This window comes from Equus caballus, chromosome 4, assembly GCF_041296265.1.
Source record: "Equus caballus isolate H_3958 breed thoroughbred chromosome 4, TB-T2T, whole genome shotgun sequence".
NCBI classification, from domain to species: domain Eukaryota; kingdom Metazoa; phylum Chordata; class Mammalia; order Perissodactyla; family Equidae; genus Equus; species Equus caballus.
Window position 1 is genome coordinate 95,372,788 of NC_091687.1, and position 25,298 is coordinate 95,398,085.

General features: G+C 38.8%; 1 protein-coding gene across 2 annotated transcripts in view; it reads right to left on the reverse strand.

The window, feature by feature from the left end:
- PTN (pleiotrophin) overlaps nt 1–25,298 on the reverse strand; it is a 101,653-nt gene that overhangs the window by 10,511 nt on the left and 65,844 nt on the right. For both annotated transcript variants that reach the window (XM_023639766.2, XM_023639767.2), the window contains exons 2-4: nt 14,722–14,837; nt 13,689–13,862; nt 11,402–11,563 (exon numbers count right to left, since the gene is read on the reverse strand). In XM_023639766.2, coding sequence (XP_023495534.1) covers nt 11,402–11,563; nt 13,689–13,862; nt 14,722–14,836 — 451 coding nt within the window. In that variant the 5' untranslated portion in view covers nt 14,837. The remainder of the gene's footprint in view (nt 1–11,401; nt 11,564–13,688; nt 13,863–14,721; nt 14,838–25,298) is intronic.

Consider the following 25,298-nt stretch of genomic DNA (forward strand, 5'->3'; position numbering starts at 1 on the left):
CTGAGGAATGGATAAAGAAGACGTAGTACATATATATATATACACAACAGAATACTACTCAGTCATATAAAAGACAAAATCGTCCCATTTGCAACAACATGGATGGACCTTGAGGGTTTTATATTAAGGTAAAAAACCCAGACAGAGAAAGACAAAACCATATGATTTCACTCATATGTGTAAGATAAATACATGGACAAAGACAATAGATTAGTGGTTACCAGAGGGGACAGGGGCGGGAGGGAGAGCAAGCGGGTAAAGGGGCACATATATATGATAACAAATAAAAACTAGACTATTGGTAGTGAGCACAATGCAATCTATACAGAAACTTATATATAATAATGTACACCTGAAATTACACAATGTTATAAACCAATATGACCTCAATAAAATAATTTAGAAATATACATATGAGTTTATTGTCATTTTTAATTTGTCCCCTAGACTTTTAAATATACATTATTTAAATATGTGACTTTGGTACTATGTAACGTAGGATTTTATGTTCATTAATTGTTTCACAAATGCTTACTGCATCAGTCCTTTCCCCCATCTCCTTGTCCTTGTCCTCCAGATTTCGAACAGTGAGCTCTGTTTCCCCATGTCGTTTCTCCCATCCCCACCACACCCAGCACTCTTGTCTATGCAGCAGCAAAGGTTACATCTAAGGAGATTCCCCTGATCTTCTCTACAATTTTAGACAGTAGCCTTTATAGCAGCTTAATTTATTACTCTTGTGTGTCTGGGAAAAGATCTGAAAATAAATTTTTTCTATTTTCTGTAGAATGAAAATAATTTTCAAAAGCCTTGCAAGAACAAGCGCTGTGAATGCATTAGACCACGTAATGCATGAACAACTCTGGGTCTTGCCTCCTGTGTGCTGAGCAGTAGGACACCAGGAAAATTTTTACCTGCTTCTTACTCTTTGGATCTCTGATACGCTCTTCTAAACACATTGTTTACTCCTCTAGAAAAAGCCTTTATTTTTTTCTTTTCCCCAGCTCTGTGCACTGAGCAGCAGCCAGCCTGCTCTGATTTCCCTGTAGGTTCCCGGAGGCTTTGCATCAGTGCAGAGCTGGCTGGAGTCCCGGGGAGGGTGCGAAGCGTCTCCACTGGCAGCGCTTGTTACCAGGACACCAGCGCCTCTGATCCTCGTGAAGCACCAGTGTCTCAATGAATCTTACAGCAGAGAGGAGGCAATCCTGAATCCAGCCTGGGAGGCGTCTGGGTGTAACAGGTGCATCGCACTGCTATGTCTTAGTCTCGAGGACCATAGCCCTTTTAAAGGACCTCAGCTTGATGAATGCAGCACTAGAAATTATCATTTGCTTCAGTGCGACTATTACATAAAAACAAGCTTGAGCCAAAAACTGACAGAACAATATAAATGACCCCAAACATGCTTATATTAATGTTTTAGGATTATCTTGAAACAAAAACCAAAATTATGAATTTCTTTTAGAATACCCAAAGATATCCTGTAGAGTGGTCTCAGTTTGAGAAGGATTGACATAATAGAAGAGAACTCTGGACACAGACTTGGAGTTCAAGTCCTGACTTCAAGTTCAAGCATGACCCCTCACTGGCTGAGTGACCCTGTGCAAGTTGCAACCTTGATGTCCTTGTTTATAAGATGTGAGCAAATCTCCTCGGGGCTGCCATGGGGATTAAGTGAGACAATTGCATGCTAAGGGCTTAGTATAATGCCTGTCATATCATAAATAGTCAGTAAATAGGAACTACTTCTATGATTCCCAAGAAATGCTGATGCCAATGGCTGCAACTTAAAACACATGGCAGAAATGCTTAATCCAGAGAAGGTAGAAAGAAGAAATGCAAAAGTTTCACTTGGGAAAAAAGAAGGTCCCTTGACTCAATAACTAATTAGTGTGCACATTGTTCTATCATGCAGGCTTCCTTAAGACTGATTATATAGAGCTGTTTTGTGTGTGAACAGCTAATGAGCCTCTGAGTGTGGAATTTACCAAGGGAGATGAAAGCAGGCACACCGTGTGAAGTAAACCCTACAAATATTTATAGTTCATAGTTCTCGATCTGTCCTGGCAAATAGGACTAAAAATTCTTTAATAAGGATGGGAGTAAAACACCCAGAGGACTCTTCTTCCAGGTGAATACAGTGTGCTTTAACAGTGATTTCTCTGTACATTTTTAAGCCAGTGAATAAATGATGGGTCCTAGTGAGCCAGACCAGGACAATTTAGTTGGACACATCATTCATTCATTCAAGTTAATACTATTCATTGAGTTCCTCTCGTGGACTGGGGACTATGAGATGTGGTAACTTACAAAGGTGAATGATCTGTGGCCCCTGCCCTGGAGAGGTTCAGTGTTGGGAGAGGCGAATTTGCACTCGCTACAGCGGAGTGAACGAATGTCTCATCAGAGGAGCCAGCCGTCGGAGAGAAGGCAGCGACTTAATGCCTGGGAAGGGAAGTCTGGCAAGTTTTAACACTGATCTCTTTTCTAGTCTTTGAACAAAACAAATTTTTTGTAGTCTCAGGGACTTTGCACTTCCCCTCATTTCACTTACAACACTAGTATGGCTAGCTCTGTCTCCATCTTCAAGGCCAACTTCAAAAGTTACCTCTCAAAGAAGCTTTCCCTGGTTACTCTAGCTAACTTAGCTCCCCCCACAGCACCCCCACCAACTCAGTCACTCTAACACTTGGCTCTTTCATTTTTGAGATGACTTACTCCAATATGTAGTTATCATGTTATTTATTTATTAAAGATTTTACTTTTTTTTTCCTTTTTCTCCCCAAAGCCCCCCAGTACATAGTTGTGTATTCTTCGTTGTGGGTTCTTCTAGTTGTGGCATGTGGGACGCTGCCTCAGCGTGGCCTGATGAGCAGTGCCATGTCCGCGCCCAGGACTCGAACCAACAAAACACTGGGCCGCCTGCAGCGGAGCGTGCGAACTTAACCGCTCGGCCATGGGGCCAGCCCCTATTTATTTATTTATTTATTTATTTATTTTTGTCACTATTATTTATTTATGGTGCCTATGGACTATAGCAGTAAGAGGGAAGGAAACTGGCACCTAGCCATACTGCCTGCTCCATTGCAGGCTCTTAATAGATTATATAAATAAATGAATAAATGGGAAACGGTGCCCAAGGACCATATGCTTCTCTCTTTCATAGCATTTGTCATTCTGCACAGTACATTGGCATTTGACCTCTGCTTCTCCTACTGCAGTGTAGGTCCATATAGATCATTAGCTTATCCCTGGTGCTAACTCTAGCATGTAACACCCACTCAGTAAATATTTGCTGAGTGAGCAAGCTAGGTTTTACAGAATGAAATGTATGAAGTATAGAAGAAGAGGAACAGGTTCCAGGTTTCTAGAACCACAGGTGCAGAGATGCGGACGTATACAAAATCGTGGCCCATTCAGCCATCTCCAGGAGTTTGGTATGACTGAGGCAGAGCATATGGGTAATGTCTGGAGTAAGGATCAGGCAAGGGCCAAATTGGATGATGTACGAGCAGGATGTCCCGCTAAGGAATCGGGATATGATTCTGTTGCTGATGTAAAGCCATGATAAAAGAGGGATTTTAGGAAGAATAAGTTGGTCTGAAATTCATCACATTTCTTAAATAAGAAACTGAGAAACCTGCATTGAATAGATACAGGGGAAGGAGCTGCAGATAGTGCAGGAGATCTCAAGTCAGACCACCTTGTAATTGAGTCCTGGCCCCTCTGCTTATTAGCTGTATACCCTTACTCCTTGCATCTAACCTCTCGAAGACTTAGTTTCCTCATCTGTAAAACTGGGGCTGATAATCGCAACTATTTCACAGAGTCTTTGTGAATATTCAATGACACAATGTATGAGCAATGTACTAAAATATACTCGAAACATCTAGGCTCTCAATAAATATTAACTATAATTACTATCATTGTAATCACCATAATTCTTTTGCCTGAAAAGGTGCTGAGAGAAACACCCAGCTCAAGAAATTCATTTGGAAGGAAGGAAATAGTCTTAAAAATACTGCACATTTATCAAGCCTTTTTACCTATATGACTTCATTTTATCTTTACAACAATGCCGGAAGTATTCATTGTAGACTAATTTAAAGGAGACAAAAAAAATTATCATTCTAGTAAGAAATGGGCAGAATTAGATCTTCTCACTTCAAGTACATGGATGTATCATGGTATCCAAGTATCACGGATGTATACATGGTATCCAAGTACATGGATGTATACATGTATCCAAGTATCATGGATGGGAAATAAAATACAGATATTGAAAGTCATTTCCACAGGCAAAATAAAAAAGAAATCAAAATCTTGAGAACAAATTGAATAAGAGAGTTTCGCTCTGATCAAAAGGACAAAATTCCCTCAAGGCACCCCAGGCTGCCTCTTTCTGGTTAAATGCAAGAGCGGAAACCAACAACCCCTTTGGGGGTCCCACGGGGCAGGGAGCTCATCCCAGACTAACCTGCAGTGGGATTCAGCCCCTTCACCTCTCTCAACACAGTTCAAAGTCTCTCAGCTTAGCACAGCTCATCCACAGAGTGCTGCCATGCTCATTTCTAAGGGATGTCAGAGCCCAGAAAATAGAAAGAAATGTGGGGGAACTTCTTTTATCTTTAAAAGAACTAACAAAAGAATCTCTTTAGCAGTAGAGAATTGAGAATGCTGGGAATATCACTTGACTGACCCCCTTTCCCATTTAATAATCAGCTGCCAAATGCTGTGTCCCACACACAACTGAGTCTTGCGCTTAAACAGATGCTGTTCTTTGATCTTTAAAGATGAATTGTCAGACCTAAGAGAGAGCTAGGTAACTGTCCAAAAAAAAGAGCAATGAGATGGCAAAACTTCCAGAAATAGCTGGGAAGAAATAAAAGGAATTGGAGTGATCGTGAGCAGGGAAATGTAACAAGGACCTGGTACCAGTAAAGCGTGAATTGGTGGACAGGACAGCAGGAGGGATTAACATTTCCCTGGACCACCTGTAACATAGACATCCATCCATGTGCTCCTGCCTCTGCCAGTCCCGGAAACCATTTGAGAATGTCCTTTAGCCAGACAAATTCAGAGGCTGACATGAATGCCATGCTGGCCTGTCGATATCAAAAGGAGCCTTCACAATACCCCTTATATATCTTGTTTGAAAAGTAACAGCTAATAATTTCCAGATCAACAGTAACTCAAGATTCTAGAATGTAATTCTAGATTCAAGGCGATCATTAGGCCATATCACCTGTGGCGCCTGAGAAAATCGCAGCTCATTTAGGGGCCTTCCACACAAGCCCCCACCTCAGTCTCAGCTTAGATTCCACACTCCAGTGATAACTAACAGAAATCTGCCAGTGGACTGCACCTGCTCACACAGATAGGACTGTCCACAGATGAGCCCATCCTGCCAGCCCTGCTTAGCTTGGCCATCTTCTAATTCTACGGTGAACCCAGCCTCCAGGGGACCACTGAGAAACACTTGTGGCTTAGAGAAGAGTTATTTGCCCTCCAAAGGGTTCTCTGCTCTGACCTTTTATACAGTGCTGTCAGCACAGACTGCACATTTCCAACTTTCTCAACTTGTTCACAGCTCAATTATCCCTAAAGATTCTTTTCAAACTGAAAAGACTGTAGTGACTCGACAAAAAATTACTAGTGGCTCCAACAAGAAGAGACCTAACTCTCTCTACAGTGGGGTACTCAGCTGTCCCAATATAAGATTATTGTTGGCAACTTCTCCAAGAAATCTCATCAAGGCCTAATCTAGCCCAAGAGGAGAGAGAGTTAGGTCTAATGACATCCTCCAACACATTCTGACATTCCTGCATACTCCTTGGCAGATTGCTCACTAAATACCAATTCAAGACCCTTTCAGCTTCTCGTCTCATATTTACAGGTAGAGTTTGAAAGGTAAAGACGCATTTCCCAGACTCCCTTGCAGCATGACTTTATATATGACCTTGTTTCCATCAAGCAGGCACCCTTATATAAGTCTTAGAGGTAGAAGTGAGCAACCAGAAAAAAGGGCCAAATTTGGGGAGATTCGCTATTTTGGCAGAAGGGAGGTGGAAGTGTCTGATTTTAGGGGACCGCTATGGTGGAGTTTCCCGTGTTCAATTCTTCAAATTATATGTGCTAAGCAGTGGGGAATTTCAGCAGGAAGGTTTCTGTTACATCTGTCCCGTGTGGTGTGATTAGACATTTCTCTTGGATCTGTTGCCTTCTGCCACAATATTGCTAGATCCAAGACAAATCATCTGGCCCTTCTGGAGATTCTGTGAGCTAAATAATACCCTCAAATACACCCCTTTGTCCTTAACTAGCTAAAGTAGATCTTGCTGCAGCCAAAAACCCTGACAGAGACAGGATTTTCTTAATTAATAATATTAATTAATACTCTCAATCTCTTTCCTAAGAACTTAAAATCTCAAGTGTTCAACACAATTGCTCACCAATTTATCCCTGCTGGATTCTGGCAGCAATGAAGCAAATTCCAGTTCCAGTCTTCCAGTCAGTCAATGGACTTCCCCAGGGCAATCCTGTCCCCATCCCCAGGAAAGCTACATTCCAATTACGCGTCTTTCAAGTCTCATGTCTACATAAGAATATCAATATTCTCTCTTCTTCTGGGTGTATAATATTCAAGTAGATGACTAAAAGCTCTCCTGAGGTTAAGTGGGGTTCCAACACAAGAGAATCTTTAGATAAGGGTTTCCGACTTACTATGTAGTATCATCAAAATTGTGGATGAAGACTAGAGCATAGGGTTTGTGCAAAATTGTACAATAGCAACAGGAAGGACCACTTCTGTACCTCAAGAGGTAACGCTGTTAGACTGGAGTGTGATGAAGTTTAATTTTTAACTAAAGTGAATGGGATATTTAGTAATTTCCCAGAGTTTAGATGGCAACTCTACATATTAAGCATCCTTGCTCCCCAAGCGAGTTTTTTAAATATTTTAGCCTTATTAGTAATGAAGTCACAATGCCATTCCCCAGTCTTTTCTCAATTTAATGCTGGGTGGTCACAGCCTTACCAACAGCTCTAGGTTCCATTCTAAAGTTTAAACAGCATGTTTCCTACACCACAGTGGGTTTCACACAATCCATTCCCATTTCCCAAAACAAAAGAGGCCAGAAGCCAAGCAAAAAAGTTTTATAAAACAAATAAACGGACAAGCGAAACAGAACTGATGATGAGTTTGATGAGGATAATGATGGGAAAAACGGTACTTTCTGGCTATGAGCTCAGTGACTGGACTGAAAAGGCAGAAAAACGACATCAGAAAAGAACAAAACCTGCAACTGATTCTGCTGCCAAACTATAGGATGGACTTGGCTGAATCACTGATTTCCTCCGTCCTCATTTGTTACCTGAGGGTTATATCAGATGACAGGCAAGGTCCTCAGAAGTTCTAACCCTTAATGATTCTAGACATCGAGATTTATCTAATATGGCCAGTTTCATGAGTTTATAATACCCAGAAGCACCCTGGTGCAATTGAAAAGGAAGCAGGTCTTCCATATCAGCCTGGCTTTGAATTTGAATCCTGGTTTCACCACTTACAAGCTGTGAAACCTCAGGCAAGTTGATTAACCTCTCTGAGCCTATGCTTTCTCATATATAAAGTACGATAAATAGAATTCACTGTATAGAGTTCCTTTGAAGCTTAAATTAAACCATGTGGAGTGCCTATCACTGTGTCCGATTCAAAATTAGTAAGTTGCCAAGCTCTCTCCGTGCTTTTCATATACTGAGTTAAAATAGGGGAAAGCATTGATGCCTTCCTTATTCTTTCCTGAATAAAGTAAGAAAATAATTTATAATTGTATAACTTTGAGAAAAGTTTACTTAAATGACTTTCCTGCAGCTTCCACCAGCCTGCGGTGGATTTAGTGTGTGAAACCTTTTCTCCCTTGAGCATTTACTTATTACACAAATGTTTATTCGGCACCTACTATGTGCTACTCCTTGTTCTAAGCAGAAGGGGTACAGTAAAGAACAAAAGAGGCCAGATCCCTATCTTCCGGAAACTTTGATCCTGTTGGATGTCTTCCAGAACAGATTTAGAAATAACGTTCTAGAAAATGTCTTCTTCCATTTGAGAGGCATCTTGCATGTCAGTATGGGGCTTTACAAAGCTCACCTTCTCCTGTTTCAGAGGAAAATAAAAACTGTGGAGGCTGGCTTATACCCATATATGATTTAGGTGAGAAATCAGCAGGGTACAAAAGAGAACATGAGTTCACTCTGTCATTTATTAGAAATGTAACCCTGGGCAAACAAATTAACCAGTGTGCCTCAGTCTCCTTCATAATAGTGTCTACTCGCAAGGATATATGGGACTTTAGGAGATAGAAAATGTAAAATACCTAGAACACGGTATGAGAGTGGAAATGGAACAATATTAAGAAGAATACAGATTCTGTTTGTTATTTGATTGCTCCTTGATCAGAAAAATATGAGCCACCTTAAGGTTAGAGACACCTAAAGGGAAAGCTGTAACATCCATTTATGGTTACTTGAGAAAAATGGTACAGAAATATACACAACCCACACATGCCACTTGTTACATTTTACTTAAACCAACAAAAGTCAGTCATGGAAAGTATGTGTGAGTCCCATTAAGAAAATCTGCTATCTGACAGATCTTCCAAGCTCAATTCCTGTGATAACATTTTTCTTTGTGCGGGGCACCTGGTGCCAAAACGGCATTCATGAAACCCTCCATTGTCGAGAGAGAAAAGATTGTTTAATTTCTACAAAGTATGTTACGCACACAGGGAAGGTTGCATTTTAATGACCTACAAAATGCATAACTGGTAGTGTTGTGAAATAAAGAACTCATTCAGGGTAATCCCATTTCAATTAACTATATACCTCAATTTTTGATCTAGAAAAAAAATTGCAGAATGTCTACCCACTTGAAATATTTTTACCATTTTTCAAAGTGAAAGGCTGAACCAAATTTTATGTGTGTGTGTGTGTGTGTGTGTGTGTGTGTATAAGATTGGTCCTGAGTTAACATCTGTTAGTAATCTTCCTCATTTTGCTGGGGAAGATGGTCCCTGAGCTAACATTTGTGCCAGTCTTCCTCTATTTTGTATATGGAAGCCGCCAGAGCGTGGCTTGATGAGCAGTGTGTAGGTCCGCACCCAGGATCTGAACCTGCGAACCCCGGGCTGCCTAAGCAGAGCATCAAACTTAACCACTATGCCACCGGGCTGGCCCCCTGAACCAAACTTTTAACCTTCATTACACATTGCTAGATGGGAAAATTTAAAAATGTGAACTATCCACCAGTCCAGTTGAAAAGGTGTCCTCGCTTAATGTGTTTACTGAATATCCTGAGGGGTCTTTCTTAATCATGTCCCCGCTTTGTCTTATTTATTCCAAACTTTTCAACATTTTTCATATTCACTTAGTCACACCACCATCCACCACCTAACCACTCTCCCTTTTTTTTCCCCCACCCATTAAGGTGAAGTTTCTCTCACCCATAAGAAAGAATAAAGACAGAGTGTATGCGTGTGTGCGTGTGTATGGTGTCTGTGAATTTCACACTAGAGCAGTAATTCTCAATTTTGGCTGATATTGAAATCTTTTAAAGGAGCCTTCTAATTTTCAAAACTACTGATGCTGATTTAGTCGTTCTGGGTTATGCCTGGGCCCTGGGATTTTTGTAAGTTCCCATGAAACATTCTAACGTGCAGTCCATGCTGAGAACCACTGTGCTAAAACATGGAGACTTCTTTAATTCCTTTTCTTTTCCACTCTATATTTATGCTGAATATTTTGGTTCTCTGGCTGGCTTAAAAATAAATTAATTCGAAAACTATATCTTTGAGTTCTTCCAGCTTTGGAAATGTTTCACTAATTTTCATCAGATCTATGTAGTTGTCTCCAGACAAGTGACATTTGCAAAGGTGGCACACTCACTCACTGCACCGACCCCAGGCACATGTCATTCCTTCCCAAAACACTATAACCAGCAGAGATTTCCATAATCTGGAAGGGCAGCCTGCATCCTAGATTTGTCATCTGTGGTCCAGCCTGCTCTTGGCCATCCTGAAGTTGGAGGTAACCATTTCTAAGGACAACTCCATCAGAGGCTGAAGAGTTAGGTCTGTGAAATGAGTCCTTTCTGACCATCAGCAGCAATTTCCCTATTTTCATTTATTACACGCTTCATGGTCATTTTTCTGAGTTTCTCCTTATGGTTAATCTGGCTAGTATAAATTTTCAGGTCCATTTTAGAGTTCAGATATGAGCAGAGGCCAAGAAGGTATTTGATTTAGAGATCACTGAGGCCCATTGCATTAGTTTGCTAGGGCTGCTGTAACACAGAGTAGGTGACTTAAACAAAAGAAATTTGTTTTCTCATAGATCTGGAGGCTGGAAGTCTGAGGTCAAGGAGCTGCAGGGTTGGCTTCTTCTGAGGCCTCCCTCCTTGGCTTGCAGATGGCCGCCTTCTCCCTGTGTCCTCACACGGTCTTCCCTCTGTGCCAATCAGTGTTCTAATCTTCTCTTCTCATAAGGACACCAGTCCTATTGGATTAGGGCCCACCCATATGACCTCATTTAACTTCAGTCACCTCTTTGAAGGCCCTATCTCCAAATACTGTCACGTTTTGAGGTACTGGGAGCTAGAACGTCAACCTGTGAATTTTGGGGGGACATAATCCAGCCTACAACACCTATGAATAAAAGAGTTTAATACCCCTTGTCTTCCCTCAGGTGGGATCCTATTTGTATAAAACCGTGACCATGATGTTTGTTTTTGGTTTACTTTCTCCAGCATGAGGAGCAGAGTTTGACTTTCTGGGAATGAATAGAAAGAGAGCTATGCATAATTAATAATTCCATGATAAATATAGTTGGTAAGCTAACCTACCTAATAAAATATAAAGGCTCTGAAAGAAGTATAAGAAATACAGAACCTATCAAGTTATGTGGTGGAAAAAGAAAAAAATGTAAAATAACTATACATGTGAAAATTATGCATGTTGGATAATCTAGGAGAGATTTGATTTTAAATTTTCTGCCTCATGATCTTTGTGAATCTGTTCCTACTTGTTAAGATGTAGTCCCAATTTAGGGCTGAGAATATATAGCCACCATTCAACAACTGTCTTAATTGGCCTGTTTTGCTAAGTTGTTTATTTGTGCTAGGCGACTGTTCCCACGCCCCTATCTGTGCAGGGGACTTCAATTTGAACTCATCAATCGCCTGCTGAAAAGTACTTGTGTGATGCTCAATATACTGGGCTTTTTCAATCCCTTTCTTCAGGTAATTCACCAAGATTTCCTTCTGGAAAATTTGAGTTTCCACCTCTGAAGATCCTGCCCACGTCCATCAGTCCCTTCATATTAAAACTGTGGTGTAATGGCAGGAACTCACCTTGAGGTTTGGGCTTAGTCAGTTTGCCACAGGGCTTGGAGACGGTGACTGTCTTCTGGCAGTCCGCGTTGTGGAGGGCTCGCTTCAGACTTCCGGTTCTGGTCTTCAAGGCCGTATTCAGGTCACATTCTCCCCAGGCCTGGAACTGGTATTTGCATTCCGCTAAAGGTAGGATAGGACCAGACAGAAGTCTTAGAAAGACCCACTTGTAGTGCCATGAAAATAAAGACGTATTTTTGTTTTCAACTCTTTGTATTGAGATAATTGTAGATTCGCATGCAGTTGTAAGAAATAATAGACAGAGATCCCAATATATCCTTCATCCAGTTTCCCTCAATTGTGATATCTTGCATAACTATAGTCCAATGGCACAACCAGGAAAGTGACATGGACACACTCCATGGAACTTATACAGGTTTCACATGGACTCATTTGTGTATGTGGGTATGTGTGTATTTAGTTCTGTGTGACTTTATCCCATGTGGATAGAGTGAACACCACCACCATTAATATACAAAAGAGTTCCAACACAAGAGTCCCTGGGATTATCCTTTTATAGTCATAGCCTGGCTACCTTCCTCCCTTCCATCTCCTTAGCCCCTGGCAATCACTAATCTGTTCTCCATCTCTATAATTTTGTCAGTTTAAGAATATTATATAAATGGAATCATACAGTATGTAACCTTTGAGATTGTTTTTTTTTTCACTCAGCCTAAGTTGTGTGTATCAACAGTCTGTTCCTTTTTATTGCTGACTAGTATCCCATGGTATGGATGTACCACAGTTTGTTTAACCATTTACTAGTTAAAGGATATCTGGATTGTTTCCAGCTTTTGGCTATTACAAATAAAGCAGCTATATACATTTGTGTACAGATTTTTATAGGAATATAAGTTTTCATTTCTCTAGGATAAATGCCCAGGAGTCAAACCATTGCATTGTATGGTAAACACAAGTTTAGTTTTGTAAAATACTGCCATACTCTTTCCCAGTGTGGTTGTACCATTTTACATTCCCATCAGCAATGTTTGACTGATAGAGTTTCTCCGCATCCTTTCTCACATTTGGTGTCATTTTTTTATTTTAGCCATTCTGATATGTGTATAGTGTATAGTGATATCTCTTTGGTTTTCATTTCCATTCCCCTTGTGGAGAAAAGATGTTAAATATCTTTTCAGGTGTTTATTTGCCACCTATATATATTCTTTGGTAAAATGTTTGCTCATGTCTGTCCACTTCTTAATTAAATTGTTAGTTTTGAGAGTTCTTTATATATTCTAAATATAAGTCCTTCAAGACATGCTTTTTAAAAGTTTTCATAAGTGGATTTTTAGGGTGCCCATATACAATTTAAGACCAAACATATCTGAATTTCACCATGCCTTTATAGAATTTATCTCCACTCATAAAAAGTACCCCAAAGATTATAGAAAATGAAAAAGATATAGTGTATATATTCATTGTGCTTCTTCACTGTCCTGTAATTTCTGTAGAACAGTGAGAACATTTTGGGCATGATGTCCTATCATGGCTAAGAAGAACAAAAAGTCTAGAATTTGGAAAAAACAGGTAATTTGGGTATTCAGTAGTGGGTTTAAGGTTATAAGCGTTGAAAGATTCCTTTTTAACTAGGTAGATGAGGCCAGCATGAGACTGGCAATGTTCAGTGAGAGACAAGACTATGAAAAGTGGCTATGACCATCCTCACTGGGTTTGAGAAGTAAATCTGTGAACCAGTATAGAGGGTGGGGAAGGACCTAAAGACAGAGAGGGCCTGAAAGTAACAGAAAGAGATCTCAGGGAGGGGGAGAATAAATAAGAAAAATGGAAAGGAAGATAAAAGGAACTTAGAAACAGAAGAAGGAAAGAAAGGAAAGAGAAGATAGATCAATGAACACTGTTAGGAGGGATCAAGGGTCTACTTTATGTCCCTATTGGTAAGGCAGTGTTTCTCAATGAGGGACTATTTTTGACCCCTACAGGACATTTGGTAACATCTGGAGACATTTTTAGTCCTCACAGTTGGTGGAGGTGGGGAATGTTACCTGAAACTACTGGGTAGAAGCCAGAGATGTTGTTAAATATCCTAAATGCACATACTGAAGCTGAGAAACCCTGGAGTTAGGTAAGACGTCTGGTTATCTGATAAATTAAACAGTAGTAACTTCAAAAGTAACTTACTATTTAAATTAAATAGTAGTAACTTCAAAAGACATTTGGTGAAAGAATGCAAGAATTATCTCAGAGTGGAAGATTAAATCAACAGGACAGTAGGGGTGGGACTCACCTCCGAATTGCTTTTTCCAGTTGCAGGGGATCTTACATCTCTGGGTCTTCATGGTTTGTTTACACTCAGCTCCAGTCCGGGTGCCCTCCCGGGTGCCCAGCCCACAATCTCCGCTGGTGGGCACACACACGCTCCACTGCCATTCTCCACAGTCAGACTTCTTCACTTTTTTTTCTGGAAGGAAGGAAGAAAAAATAATTAACATTCAGAAAACTCTTTAAGTCCTAGATGCAACTAAGTTCATTCCTGAGCACCTTCATAGCAGGTTCTATGCCTTTTACCTCCATCTTCAGTGTCCAATAAATAGTAGGAACTTGATAGGTGTTAGCTGAAGGCTTGAATCAATGATTGACCAAGAGAAGGGAGAAAGAAAACTGAGGAAGGAGCTAGAACTAATATTAATTTAACTCTGACTAAGTGCCTGGGGCTGTGCTAAATAATTTGCTGACATCTCCTTTCAGAAGTGAACATTTCTGTAAAAGAGACAATGGTCAAAAACAGGTAAACCTAAAAAATGAGAAAACATTCTATTAGAAGTAGCAGTTGTCAGATTAGCCATTTCAATGCAAGTCCCTCTTCCTTTTTCTGTCTTATAGATGGAATGGCATAATGTAAGTGTAGTGGATCACAGATGTAAACAGACTCCACAGCCTCCTTGTGACATTGGGAGTGACATAGAAAATGTGCTTTGTCCTCTCTGAGTTTCAGTTTCCTCCTTTGTAAATATAAGATAAAGCAAAAATTCCTGCAGAACTATTTTTGAGGAAGAGAGGCAACATAAGTAAAACTACTGATTGCTGGTTGATGTTCTGTACATAGTAGCTGCTAATACGACCATTATGTTAATGACCACCATCTATATTTCAGGACTTACAGTGGGGGGAAAATCAGAGGAGATGTCATTTAGCTTCCTGTAAATACTTGAAGGAAGGAAGAAAGGGAGGAAGGGAAGGAGGAAGGATAGAAATCAAGTAGTTGGATTAGATGGACGGTAATCAATGAAGAGTCTTGCCTTCATAACCCCACTGCTTACCTGGTTTCTCTTTCTTCCCTGCTTCAGCAGTGTCCACAGCTGCCAAAATGAAAATGAATGCCAAGAAGGCAGCTGCGAATTTTCGACGCTGCTGCAGGTGCTGTTGGGACTGCATTCTAGGAATAAACAGAGAAGCAGAAGAAAGTGGTTTCAACCTAAGTCAGAGGAAGGCTCAGTGAACTCCTTGATGAAGGGCTCAATTTTCCACTTTTGGAATACTAGATTTTGGGAAATTTATATCAGTTATCTTGGACAGAAGTCTATCTTTTCCCTCCAACAGCCGCTGAAATAAGTGCTCTTCTGCAAGCAGTCACATACTCACTGACAAAATACAACAGTTCTCCATATAACACTTCACACAACCATTTGCTAAGTACGACTCAAGAATTATGGAAGCAGAAGATTTCTGATGACATGGCTTTGAGCAGACTCCCAAAGTAAATCTTGCTGATAGTGACACTTGGTAATGTCAATAGCTGTAGTCATCTTCATAACTCCTGACAATTCCTAGAAACAACCGTGGTGTTGTAGTCCATGTAATTTGAGTGGACACAGTGAATGGATTATCTGTGCAAGTATTATATTTACTGTTAGCTTTAGATGCACCAATAATGACCAACATCTCTGTTTTTTTGTATTCTTTCCCATGATCGTGACCATCTCATCATTGTTGTTTCATTAATCATTGGTCCACTGAAGAGCGAAGCACAAAACAGAAGTAGAGCTAGCACACCTTTGATATATATCAAACACACATAAACTCACATGTCCTGAAAATGCTCTAAATTCTAGGATATAATGAAAAGTCTTTAAACCCACTCATAATCTGAAATTCTCCACATTTGATATGACTCAAAATCTCAAAATAACATTATAAAGACTCCCATAGAACTTTAAGTCACTTTCAAGAGCTGAGTGTCAATATGGTCACCTTGCCAAACACACTTGAGGAAGTCTCAGTCGAAGCCCCAGGACAACCCATTTCCCAATGGCTTCACTATGTCACTAGCTTCAGTAACTCACCTGGCAGTTATTTATCTTCATCTGCTGGGTTCATGATGACTTCATATAAAAAGGACAGTAAGGTTATTAGCTCTGAGGATTTTTTTCCAGAAGTGGTAATAGATTAGTTTAGATATTTTTACATTCTCTTGATTGTAAACAATAAAACCTCTCATATCTATAAAGGATTGAGATAATTCTCTTCTGCAACTTCTTTTTCTCAGTCAAAAATATCTAAAAAATGATTTTCTTATTAGTTAATTTGTTTCCCTTTCTGTGACATTGGAAATGGTATCCTTTATTGGTGTTTTCTTTTTTTAATTGATGACTTTGAATTTCATTGCACAGACGAAGTATATTTTATTTACCAATTAAAATTAATATTTTGGTCATTTGGTCCTTTCATTGAATCCTGATTAGCTACTCACCATCTCTATCACTTACAAAAATCTTATATTGGGTGCTTTGTTCTTCCTCCTAATGCTAAATTTTTATAATTATACCTCACTGATGGTCACACAGGAAAGTTCCTATTGGTTCTTAGACTTTTCCTATGCCTTTTCACTGAGCATGAATGATATGAGAAGGCAGTCTAGACCTACTGATTGGCAAGTCTTCTCACAGTTGAGTACCCTGGTGCATCATACGACTACACTTCTTCATCATATATTCAAATATCGTTTAAAATTATTAGGTATAAAGTAAACCAAAGTGGAAGTCTTCTGTTGCTTTCTCCAAAGCCCGTCTTAGAACCTAGTAACTCAGTAACTAGCCACTTTGGAGACAGAAATTTTTCATTTGAGTTTTCTTTCCTTTCTTTCTTTCTTCCTTCCTTCCTTCCTTCCTCCCTCCCTCTCTCCCTCCCTCCCTTCCTTCCTCCCACCCTCCCTCCCTCCCTCACTCTCTTTCTTTCTTTTTTGCTGATGAAGATTGGCCCCAAGCTAACATCTGTGCCAATCTTCCTCTATTTTGTATGTGGGTCCCTGCCACAGCATGGCCACCGACAGTGGTATAGGTCCTCACCAGCCCAGGAACCTGATGGGCTGCTGCGAAGCAGAGTGCCAAATTTAACCTCTAGACCACAGGATGGGGCAGCTCCCTCAGTTGAGTTTTCCTACAGGAGAAGTTAACTTTTCAATTCAGAACCTTTACATTTTCATGCATTCTTTCCAAGTGAGAATTTGCCTTCATCTTTAACAATTACCTACTAAAACCTGAAGTATTTAGATTGTGAATTAGATTATTGTGTGAATTCAGAAATTCCAGCTGAGAAAGCACAGCTCTTGAGAGAACCTGCTGACCAAGCAATGGGGTGATCCTTGTAGAGCCTTGTAACATACACAGCAGGAAGAGAGGTCAGGAGCACCTCAGAACCACTGAAGCAACACAGCCACCTGGCAGAAATAGAAAGAACTCTCCCTTCCATAAATAACACAGCACAAACACAGAGTTATTAATGGAAAGATGCTTTCACTGGCTAATTTTAACCTTGGCATTTCTAGTTTTACATTGCTAAACTCTTACTTTTATAATTATTTTTGAAAAGCTTTCTCTTAATCAAGTTAAATGCACTTAGTTTCAAGGAAAAAAATCCCACACAGGCAAGAGTTTCTTAACCATATAAATCTTCTTTTGAGGCATAGAATGGTCTATTAAACAAGTTATCTTAACTGAAGTCTGAGCCAAGCAGAATGAAAAGGAGAAAGGAATCGGGGTGAAATTTGGAGAGTTAGTAGAATGAAAATATACTCTATCTACTCCTGATATTACTTAGAACAATTCAGAACCTTAAAAAGTGGGTAAATTGTGAATTTCAGCTTTTAGATGTTCTACGGAAAAATGCTCACAAGTCCATGTGTACAGGGAGTCACCTGTGTAAAATATGTGATCAGCAACAGGTTAGAAGTGGAGCATATTTTTCTTCTCGATCTCTTCTCTCTTTCCTCCTATTTTGCCTGCCATTCTGCTTAAGCCTATATATTGATAGGTTACATTTTTCTGGGTAGAGAAAATGAATAAAGCATATTTAAAAGAAGAGAGTAAGGAGGTTTAGAACAGGGATGATTACAATTATCCAAAACTTCAAGTCTGCCCAAACAATACCCAATTAGCATGTTGGTGCCTTACTATTGTAATAAATCCTTAAGTAATTAGTACATGTATAGATAACAGTTCCCTGGCCTGTGGTATCTGCATAATTGATTATTTATTTGTCCTTAGCCTCAAGTAAAGGCAAAAGCTCTGGATATAGTTTCCCCCTGGCTGCTCTCCAGCAGGGTGCTAGATGAGCACAGAGACAAGAACATTGACCTTAAGGAAGTAGTCAGGATCATGACTCATTTTTCACACTGAGGAAAATAAAACAGTGGAAGAAGAAGCCTTGCTAAATTGGCTCAGTTCATTTGAATAATTTACTTATTTTCACCCCCTTATACTGCTATCTTTCCTTGTACCTACCTTGAGAGATTTAATTTTATAGGGCTTAATGGTCAAGTTGAAGACTACGATACGTGGACACTGGTGTCTGGAAATTATTGTTCAGTTATTTCAATCACTAATAAGTCTGAAGCTCAAAGTTTAAAGGAAATTAAAGTTAAACAGACCAACTCAGGGGAAAAGTGTTAATTTACTGAATCTTGATCTCTTCTGTAGAGAAATAGTTGATTAGAAGGAAAAAAGAGCTCTCCTTACCTTTAGTATTTTAATAGGATCTAGGGCTTTTTTTTTTTTTTTGAGGAAGATTAGCCCTGAGCTAACTACTGCCAGTCCTCCTCTTTTTTTGCTGAGGAAGCATGGCCCTGAGCCAACATCCGTGCCCACCTTCCTTTGCTTTATATGTGGGACGCTTACCACAGCATGGCTTGCCAAGTGGTGCCATGTCCGCACCCGGGATCTGAACCGGCGAACCCCAGGCCGCGGAGAAGTGAAACATTCGAACTTAACCACTGCACCACTGGGCCGGCCCCAATAGGCTCTAGAATTTTTTAAGATAACATCTAGTGTAAACACAAGACAAGGACGTTGAAATATGTCCCTTAGTGATCTTGCTGGAAAGACTAACATGGGAGTTGGAGGCAGAAGCTTTGGCTTAAACTTCAGCTCCACCATATAATTTTCGGGATGTCCTTGTACAAATCACAATCATTTGCACCTCTGTTTTGACATCTGCAGAGTAGGATTATTTTATAACAACTACTTGAGAGGCTTGTTGTGAAAATGCAAGATGCAGACAAAGAGCTAACCCAGAATATTAAGAAATACATTATTAGTTGACGAATAAAGTTAATTCACTCCTACACTAAAGTACTTCTTTTTATTGAGAAATAACAATCATTACACTCTGAACTATCTAATATTATCCACAAGCAAAAGACAAAATAAAAAACAAAGAAACAGAGAGAGATATGATTGAATTAATATCAACTAAAGATTCGTTCAGCCTTATCGGCACAAACTCATTCTGCCTTTTGACTCCTTGGAAGGTTAAAATAAACTCAAGGATCTTCATCCTCAGTGTTTCCTTGGAGTTTGCTAAAGTCAAGAGGTTCCATCTTGAAAATTAGGAAAATCTGGATGCAATTTAACTTGTACCAGATAAAAAAATAATCTCACTTTTCAGCTGTGTTTTATGCTGATTGTGTGGCGAAACCATTCCACCTTTTTCTTTTTATTTCAAATAAAAAGCACAGGGCCCCATCACCTGGATGCCACTCAGTAAAATTTTTGCTAATGAAAAATGGCTCCAAAACATGGCACCAAGTCAGAGGAATTAATATTCATCCTAAAATGATGTCTCAGCTTTTTGTTTATGCCATGGGATATGAAATTCACTGAAGAAATTGGACTGCAAACAACAACTAGAATCTAAAGCAGTGTCATACATATGAGAATAATCAGTGAATGATTTGCAGTGCTTCTGCATCATACATTACACATCACTAGACCTTTCTGGATATTTTGGGATCTACTTGCCTAAACTCCTGTGAAATAGTAATTTTTTGACCTTTTAATTGTAAAATAAAACATGAGAGACAAAAAAAAAACACACAAAGCAATTACATAGCTCAGTGAATTATTATAAGATAAATTATTTTTCCAGTCACATCTGAAGGCTTTACATATTCCTCATCCTAATTATAGCCCCATCCCTCCAAAAGTAACTTATTTAGCAATCACTTCTGTGCATTTCTTGAGGGTTTTATTCAAGTGTGCTTCCCTAGAAATGTCTAATTTAAAAGACAGAGATGTCTTTTACATTGCTTTTATTATACAAGTTTGTCCTCCACTCCTTTCTTTTTCTTGCTTTTTACTTTTTACGAAAACCAGGCCATTTAATCAATAGTATCCCATTTTCTGGATTTTGATGATTGTAAATGCATGACGCAATTCAGCGTTCCTCTGTTCAGCTGCAAATTGGCAGCTGGGTGCAGAGGCTTAACCAGACTCAAGTGCTATTCCTTTGGAAAAACTGGAAGTGGTATTGTGTTCTTTCACCAGGAGTTACATAATATTTGGTCTTTGCTCTTTTGTGATGTTAACAGCCATTGGCACTCCACCATTAGTGATGGGATATTATGGACTGAATGTTTGTGGTCCCCCTCAAATTTATATGTTGAAACTCTACACTTGTCTATGTAATAGTAGTAGGAGGTAGGGCCTTTGGGAGGTAATTAGGATCAGATGAGGTCATGTGGGTGGAGCCTTCGTGAATGGGATCAGTAGCCTTATGAGGCCCCCCAGAGAGCCTGCTTTTTCTCTCTGCTCTTCATCATGTGAGGATACAATGAGAAGTCAACAGTCTGCAACCCAGAGGATGGTTCTCACCAGAACACGACAATCCTGGCACCCTGATCTTGAACTTCTAGCCTCCAGAAAGAACTGTGAGAAATAAGTTTCTGCTATTGACAAGCCACCCAGTCTGTGGTGTTTTTGTTATAGCAGCCTGAGTTTACCAAGACCTAGGGGCTGCAAAATGGTGATATTCTAAGTCTATCCTTTCCTTTTCACTTATTATTTGAGATAATTTTAATAAGAGATGAGATGTTCCCCTCATCTATTATTTTGTTATGCAGTATACAGTTCATAAGAACAAGTGGGATAAATGCTTGATTATTTTCCTTTATTTACCTAATTTTCAAGATTATGAATTTGTTGCCCATCATAATTAGAATATGGCCAACAAATTTTTCTTTTGTGTATTATTATAAGCGCATGGATTTATTCATATTGGATGGGTTTTAAGCCACCACATTTTTAACCTTTATTGAAGCTCTAATTGTCCCATCTTTGGCCAATGTAAGCTTCATTCAGTTGGCCCCTGAATTCTTTTGACATGATCCTTGTAATCTTTGACAACATCCTTGCTATCTGGTGTGCCAAGATCTGGTGTGCAAGGTCTATCTTGCACATTTTCTACCCCAGACCTGAAATCAACCATTCCTTCAAGAAGCCTTGTTTGTTTTTAGGGTAAATAATATTTCCAAACTGAAATCTGGATGCTAGGGATGCTTGACATTACTGAGTTGATCCTTATTTCCAGGCCTTTTTCTGTGAGCAGAGCCAAGAAAGAACATAGGGCATGACAGAATTAAATATTAAACAATAAAACTATTGTTTTATCACACTATCTCCTTTGATCATTTGGCATTGATCATTTGATTTATCCCATATTACAGAAACAATAGTCTCAGAATAACAATATTAATACTAAAACCACCAATTATGAATCCTAAAAGCAGTTAAAATTGTTTTATCACACTATCTCCTTTGCCCTCATTTTCGTGGTTGCTCAATACCTATGTCATCAGAAATTTTAGCCATTGTATACTACACCATCTCGCCTTTAATTCTCATTAATCTTTGTTATAGAAGCAGCTATATATTTAAGGGTCGCTACAGTCCTTATGTTGACATCTCTCTAAGCATTTTGTTGGTCTGAAACGACTAGCAGAATTCTTAGAAAAGCTGTGGAAACATTATTACTTGAGTTCTTGAGTGCTGATAACAGATTATCCAGCCCTTTTGTCCTTGAGGGTCAGTTTTGCTGGAATGTAACATTCTTGGCTTACAGCTTTTTTCCCTAAGTATCCAAAATATTATCTTCCATTTTCTTTCATCATAAAGTGTTGCAGTTGGAAAACCTAATAACAATCTAATTTTTTTCTATGTAAGTAAAGTATTATTTTTGCTGAGATGACCAAAGGATCTTTTTTCTTTAAAATGCGATAATTTTCCTAACTTATACTTTGGCATTGTTCATTTGGGGTTGATAACCTCGCATAATCATGGGCTCTTCTAATAGTCAGCTTTAGATCATTTCATCGTTTTTTATTTGAATGAGAGTTTTCAATATAAGTTCTATTACCTTTCCTTGGTTTTCTTCTTCAGGATCTCATTATCTGTGAGTTGATTCTTCCTTGACTATTTTCATTATTTGTGCTTTTATCTCAAATCTTTTTTATCAACATTTTTTTAAAAAATTAAAATAGTCTGTTTTTATCTTCGATTTATCTTAAGGTATTGTGTTTATTCGATCTTGTGTTTCTTCTAGTTTAGTCTTCATTTCTAAACTATTATTTTTATTTCTAATTCTCACATGAGTTCTGTCACCTCATTCCTGAGTTTTTCTAGTTATGATTTATGATTTTCTCTTACATCTCGTATGATTTCCTTGTTTTCTAACTCATTTTAAAATAGTATGTTACAGGGGTTTTTGTCCTGTTTTCTAGTTCTTGAGCATGTTCAGGCATACTTTCCCTGCCTTTAGGGACATTATTCCCCTCCTTATCTTCTACTTCCCTTTTTAATAGTTACTTTATATGAGATTTCACCTCAATACATTTCTCTAGCTCATATTTATAGCTGTTTTACCTTCACAAAATTCCTTCTTCTGTTCTTTCTGTATTATGGTGAAATAAAAAAGCTATCTTTCTGAGATTTCTTGGTTCTGTTTTCCTGTCCTTACTTTTATCTGGACTTTCTGTTTCCTTTGTTTCCATTGTTGCTCTTTTGATCAATTTTGATTTTATTCCCGGGAGTTCATCTTCACTGTGGGTTCCTGTCCTAGAAGGAAGTCCTGGAGGGTCAGCTTGTGTTCTCGAATTCGCTCACCATGATTTACAATGGACATGTATGGGCTGTTTTGGGGTTCTCCCATTGTCAGGTTTGTCAGATGTTCTGTTGCTTCCCTCTGCCTTCTTTTGTTCAGACACCAATAGCCTGTGGATCTTGTAGTTATAATGGTTTACTCCCACCCACTTTTATTTTGAGGTTTGTGGGGAAAACTCTGTCCTGAGTTTTGTTTTAAACATTGTCCCTGGGTTTGGTTTTGCTATCTATCAAGCTGGCCATCTGCTTTTATATGAGGATTCAGGAAGATTCTAAAAACATCCTGACACCTCCTTCCTCTCAAAATCAGCACATTACTTCATTAAACATTTTGATGGCACCTATCTATGCCAGCCATTGGGCCACATTCTTAGGGTGTAACAGTAAGAAGTGATAAGATAGATGATGTTTTTGCTTGTTCTCATGAAGTTTGCACTCCAATAAAGTTTACACTGACAAATAAATAGCCAATTATAATTCACTATTTTCTGATAAGAATTACAAACTGTCAGGAAGTATAAGAGAAGGGCAACCATTTTGCATTTCCCTTTCTTGATTGTTAACTAACTCAAGACAGGGATTCAGTTAAGGCCAAAGATTTAATTTAATAGTAGAAATTCTGTTATGGGGCATTAACTATTAGTCATGTTCCTGATGATTTTAGTCATAGAATTAAATGTCTATCTTCTCTCACTTATCATAAAGGATTTTAATTTAGTTCAAGGGAGATTTATCAGCTTGCATCAGTCAAGAAGGTACTTATTTAGTTAACAAACATTTATAGTAGTTACTATATACAAGGAACTCTTTTAAGTACTTTATAAATATTGACTTATAGTAATATTAACTGATATCTGAACCATCACAGACAGTATATCCATTTACTCAATTATTCAAAAACTATGTGTATGTAAGAGTTGCATCCTTTGTAGCATAAGTTGTTCTAGGCAATGGAGACAAGGAGTTGAACAAGATAGGCAAGATTGCTGGCCCCATGATGCTTACCTAATAGTAAGCAAGTTAGAAAATAGGATGTAAACAAATTCACAAACAAGATAATTTCTGATTGTGGCAAATTTTGTGGGGAAAAAAAGATGATGATGTGATAGAGTGAAAGAGTGAAAGAGTGACCTGAAGAAGACAATTTAGGTAGGGTGCTTACGCATGGCTTCTTTTATAAGGCTGAGAAAGAGCCAGTAAAGTATAATATGTCTTAGTGATAAATATTGTGCATCAGGGGCCCCCAATTACCACTTTTCATTCCTCGTCATTCTCTTTTGAGATGAGATGGTCTTATTTTTGCCTCCAAGCTTTTATAATACTTCTGGAATTCAAGAATTAGCCATCCACTCCTCCTGATTGACCTTGTTCTCTCCACTCCACCACAATCTCTGGATCTCCCTAAGGTTTGACCAACAGCCAACAATATCTCACTCTTATCGGCTCACTGGTAGGCAGCACGGTCAAACCTGAAATCTTGCCAGTTTATAATCTATATTAATATGTGACATCATATTTAACCAAAAAAATACAATCAAAGAAATTATAGTTTTTATGTTTACTTTCCCAAGAAAAATAACGGCCACCATTTATTTAATTTAAACATGACATCACAGAGTGTTTTTTTCTCTTTTCTAGCCTGGTAATATAGTAGGAAATCCATTTTGTCTAAAAGCATGCAGCCTTTTCACCTCTGCCCACTATTAATCTTTCTAAGGATGTGTAGGTTTCTTGAAAATTGCTTTCTACTTCAAATTCAACTCTAAATACACAAAAGCATTCAGGAATGAGAAAGGAAAAAATAAAACAACGGAATAAATGGATTTGATTTTCCCTTTATAATATGACTGTAGTGTGACGGTATGTTTATTCAATTATTTTTTGGAGCCAAGTGAGTTCAAAAGGGACTGGGGTTGTTTATATTATTCCTTTCTGCTTTCATACATTATAATCAAAAGTAACTGGAGATCCACTTTTAGAATTTTAGAATTTTCTAATTTCCTCTTAATCCTTTTTATATCTATCTACTGCAACCTGATATAGAGGAACAAGTAACAATTTTAGAGTAGGTTGGACCTGAGTTGGAATCCCAACCCTGGCTAGGTAATGAAGCAGTACATTTAATTTCTCTGAGACTTATTTTCCTCAGTCATAGACATGGGTATAAAATCTGTTGCACAATGTTTTGGGATAAAAGATTAGGCATGAAAAGTAAGCAACACAGTACCTGGCACATGGCCAACCCACCGGACCGTCTCTAAGGATGCTTTCCTAACTCACATTGCAGCTCCCCAACCCCTTCACTTTTAACTGTGCTAAGATAACAAATTGACATTTTGGATGGAATTTTCCTATAACAGAGTGCAAAATACTGAATTTTCACTGGGCAAAAATGGCAATCCACTTCCCTCACAGCTTACTGTACTAGCTTTTAGCTCACTTTCCTGCCACCTCTCTTGTTTCCTTCT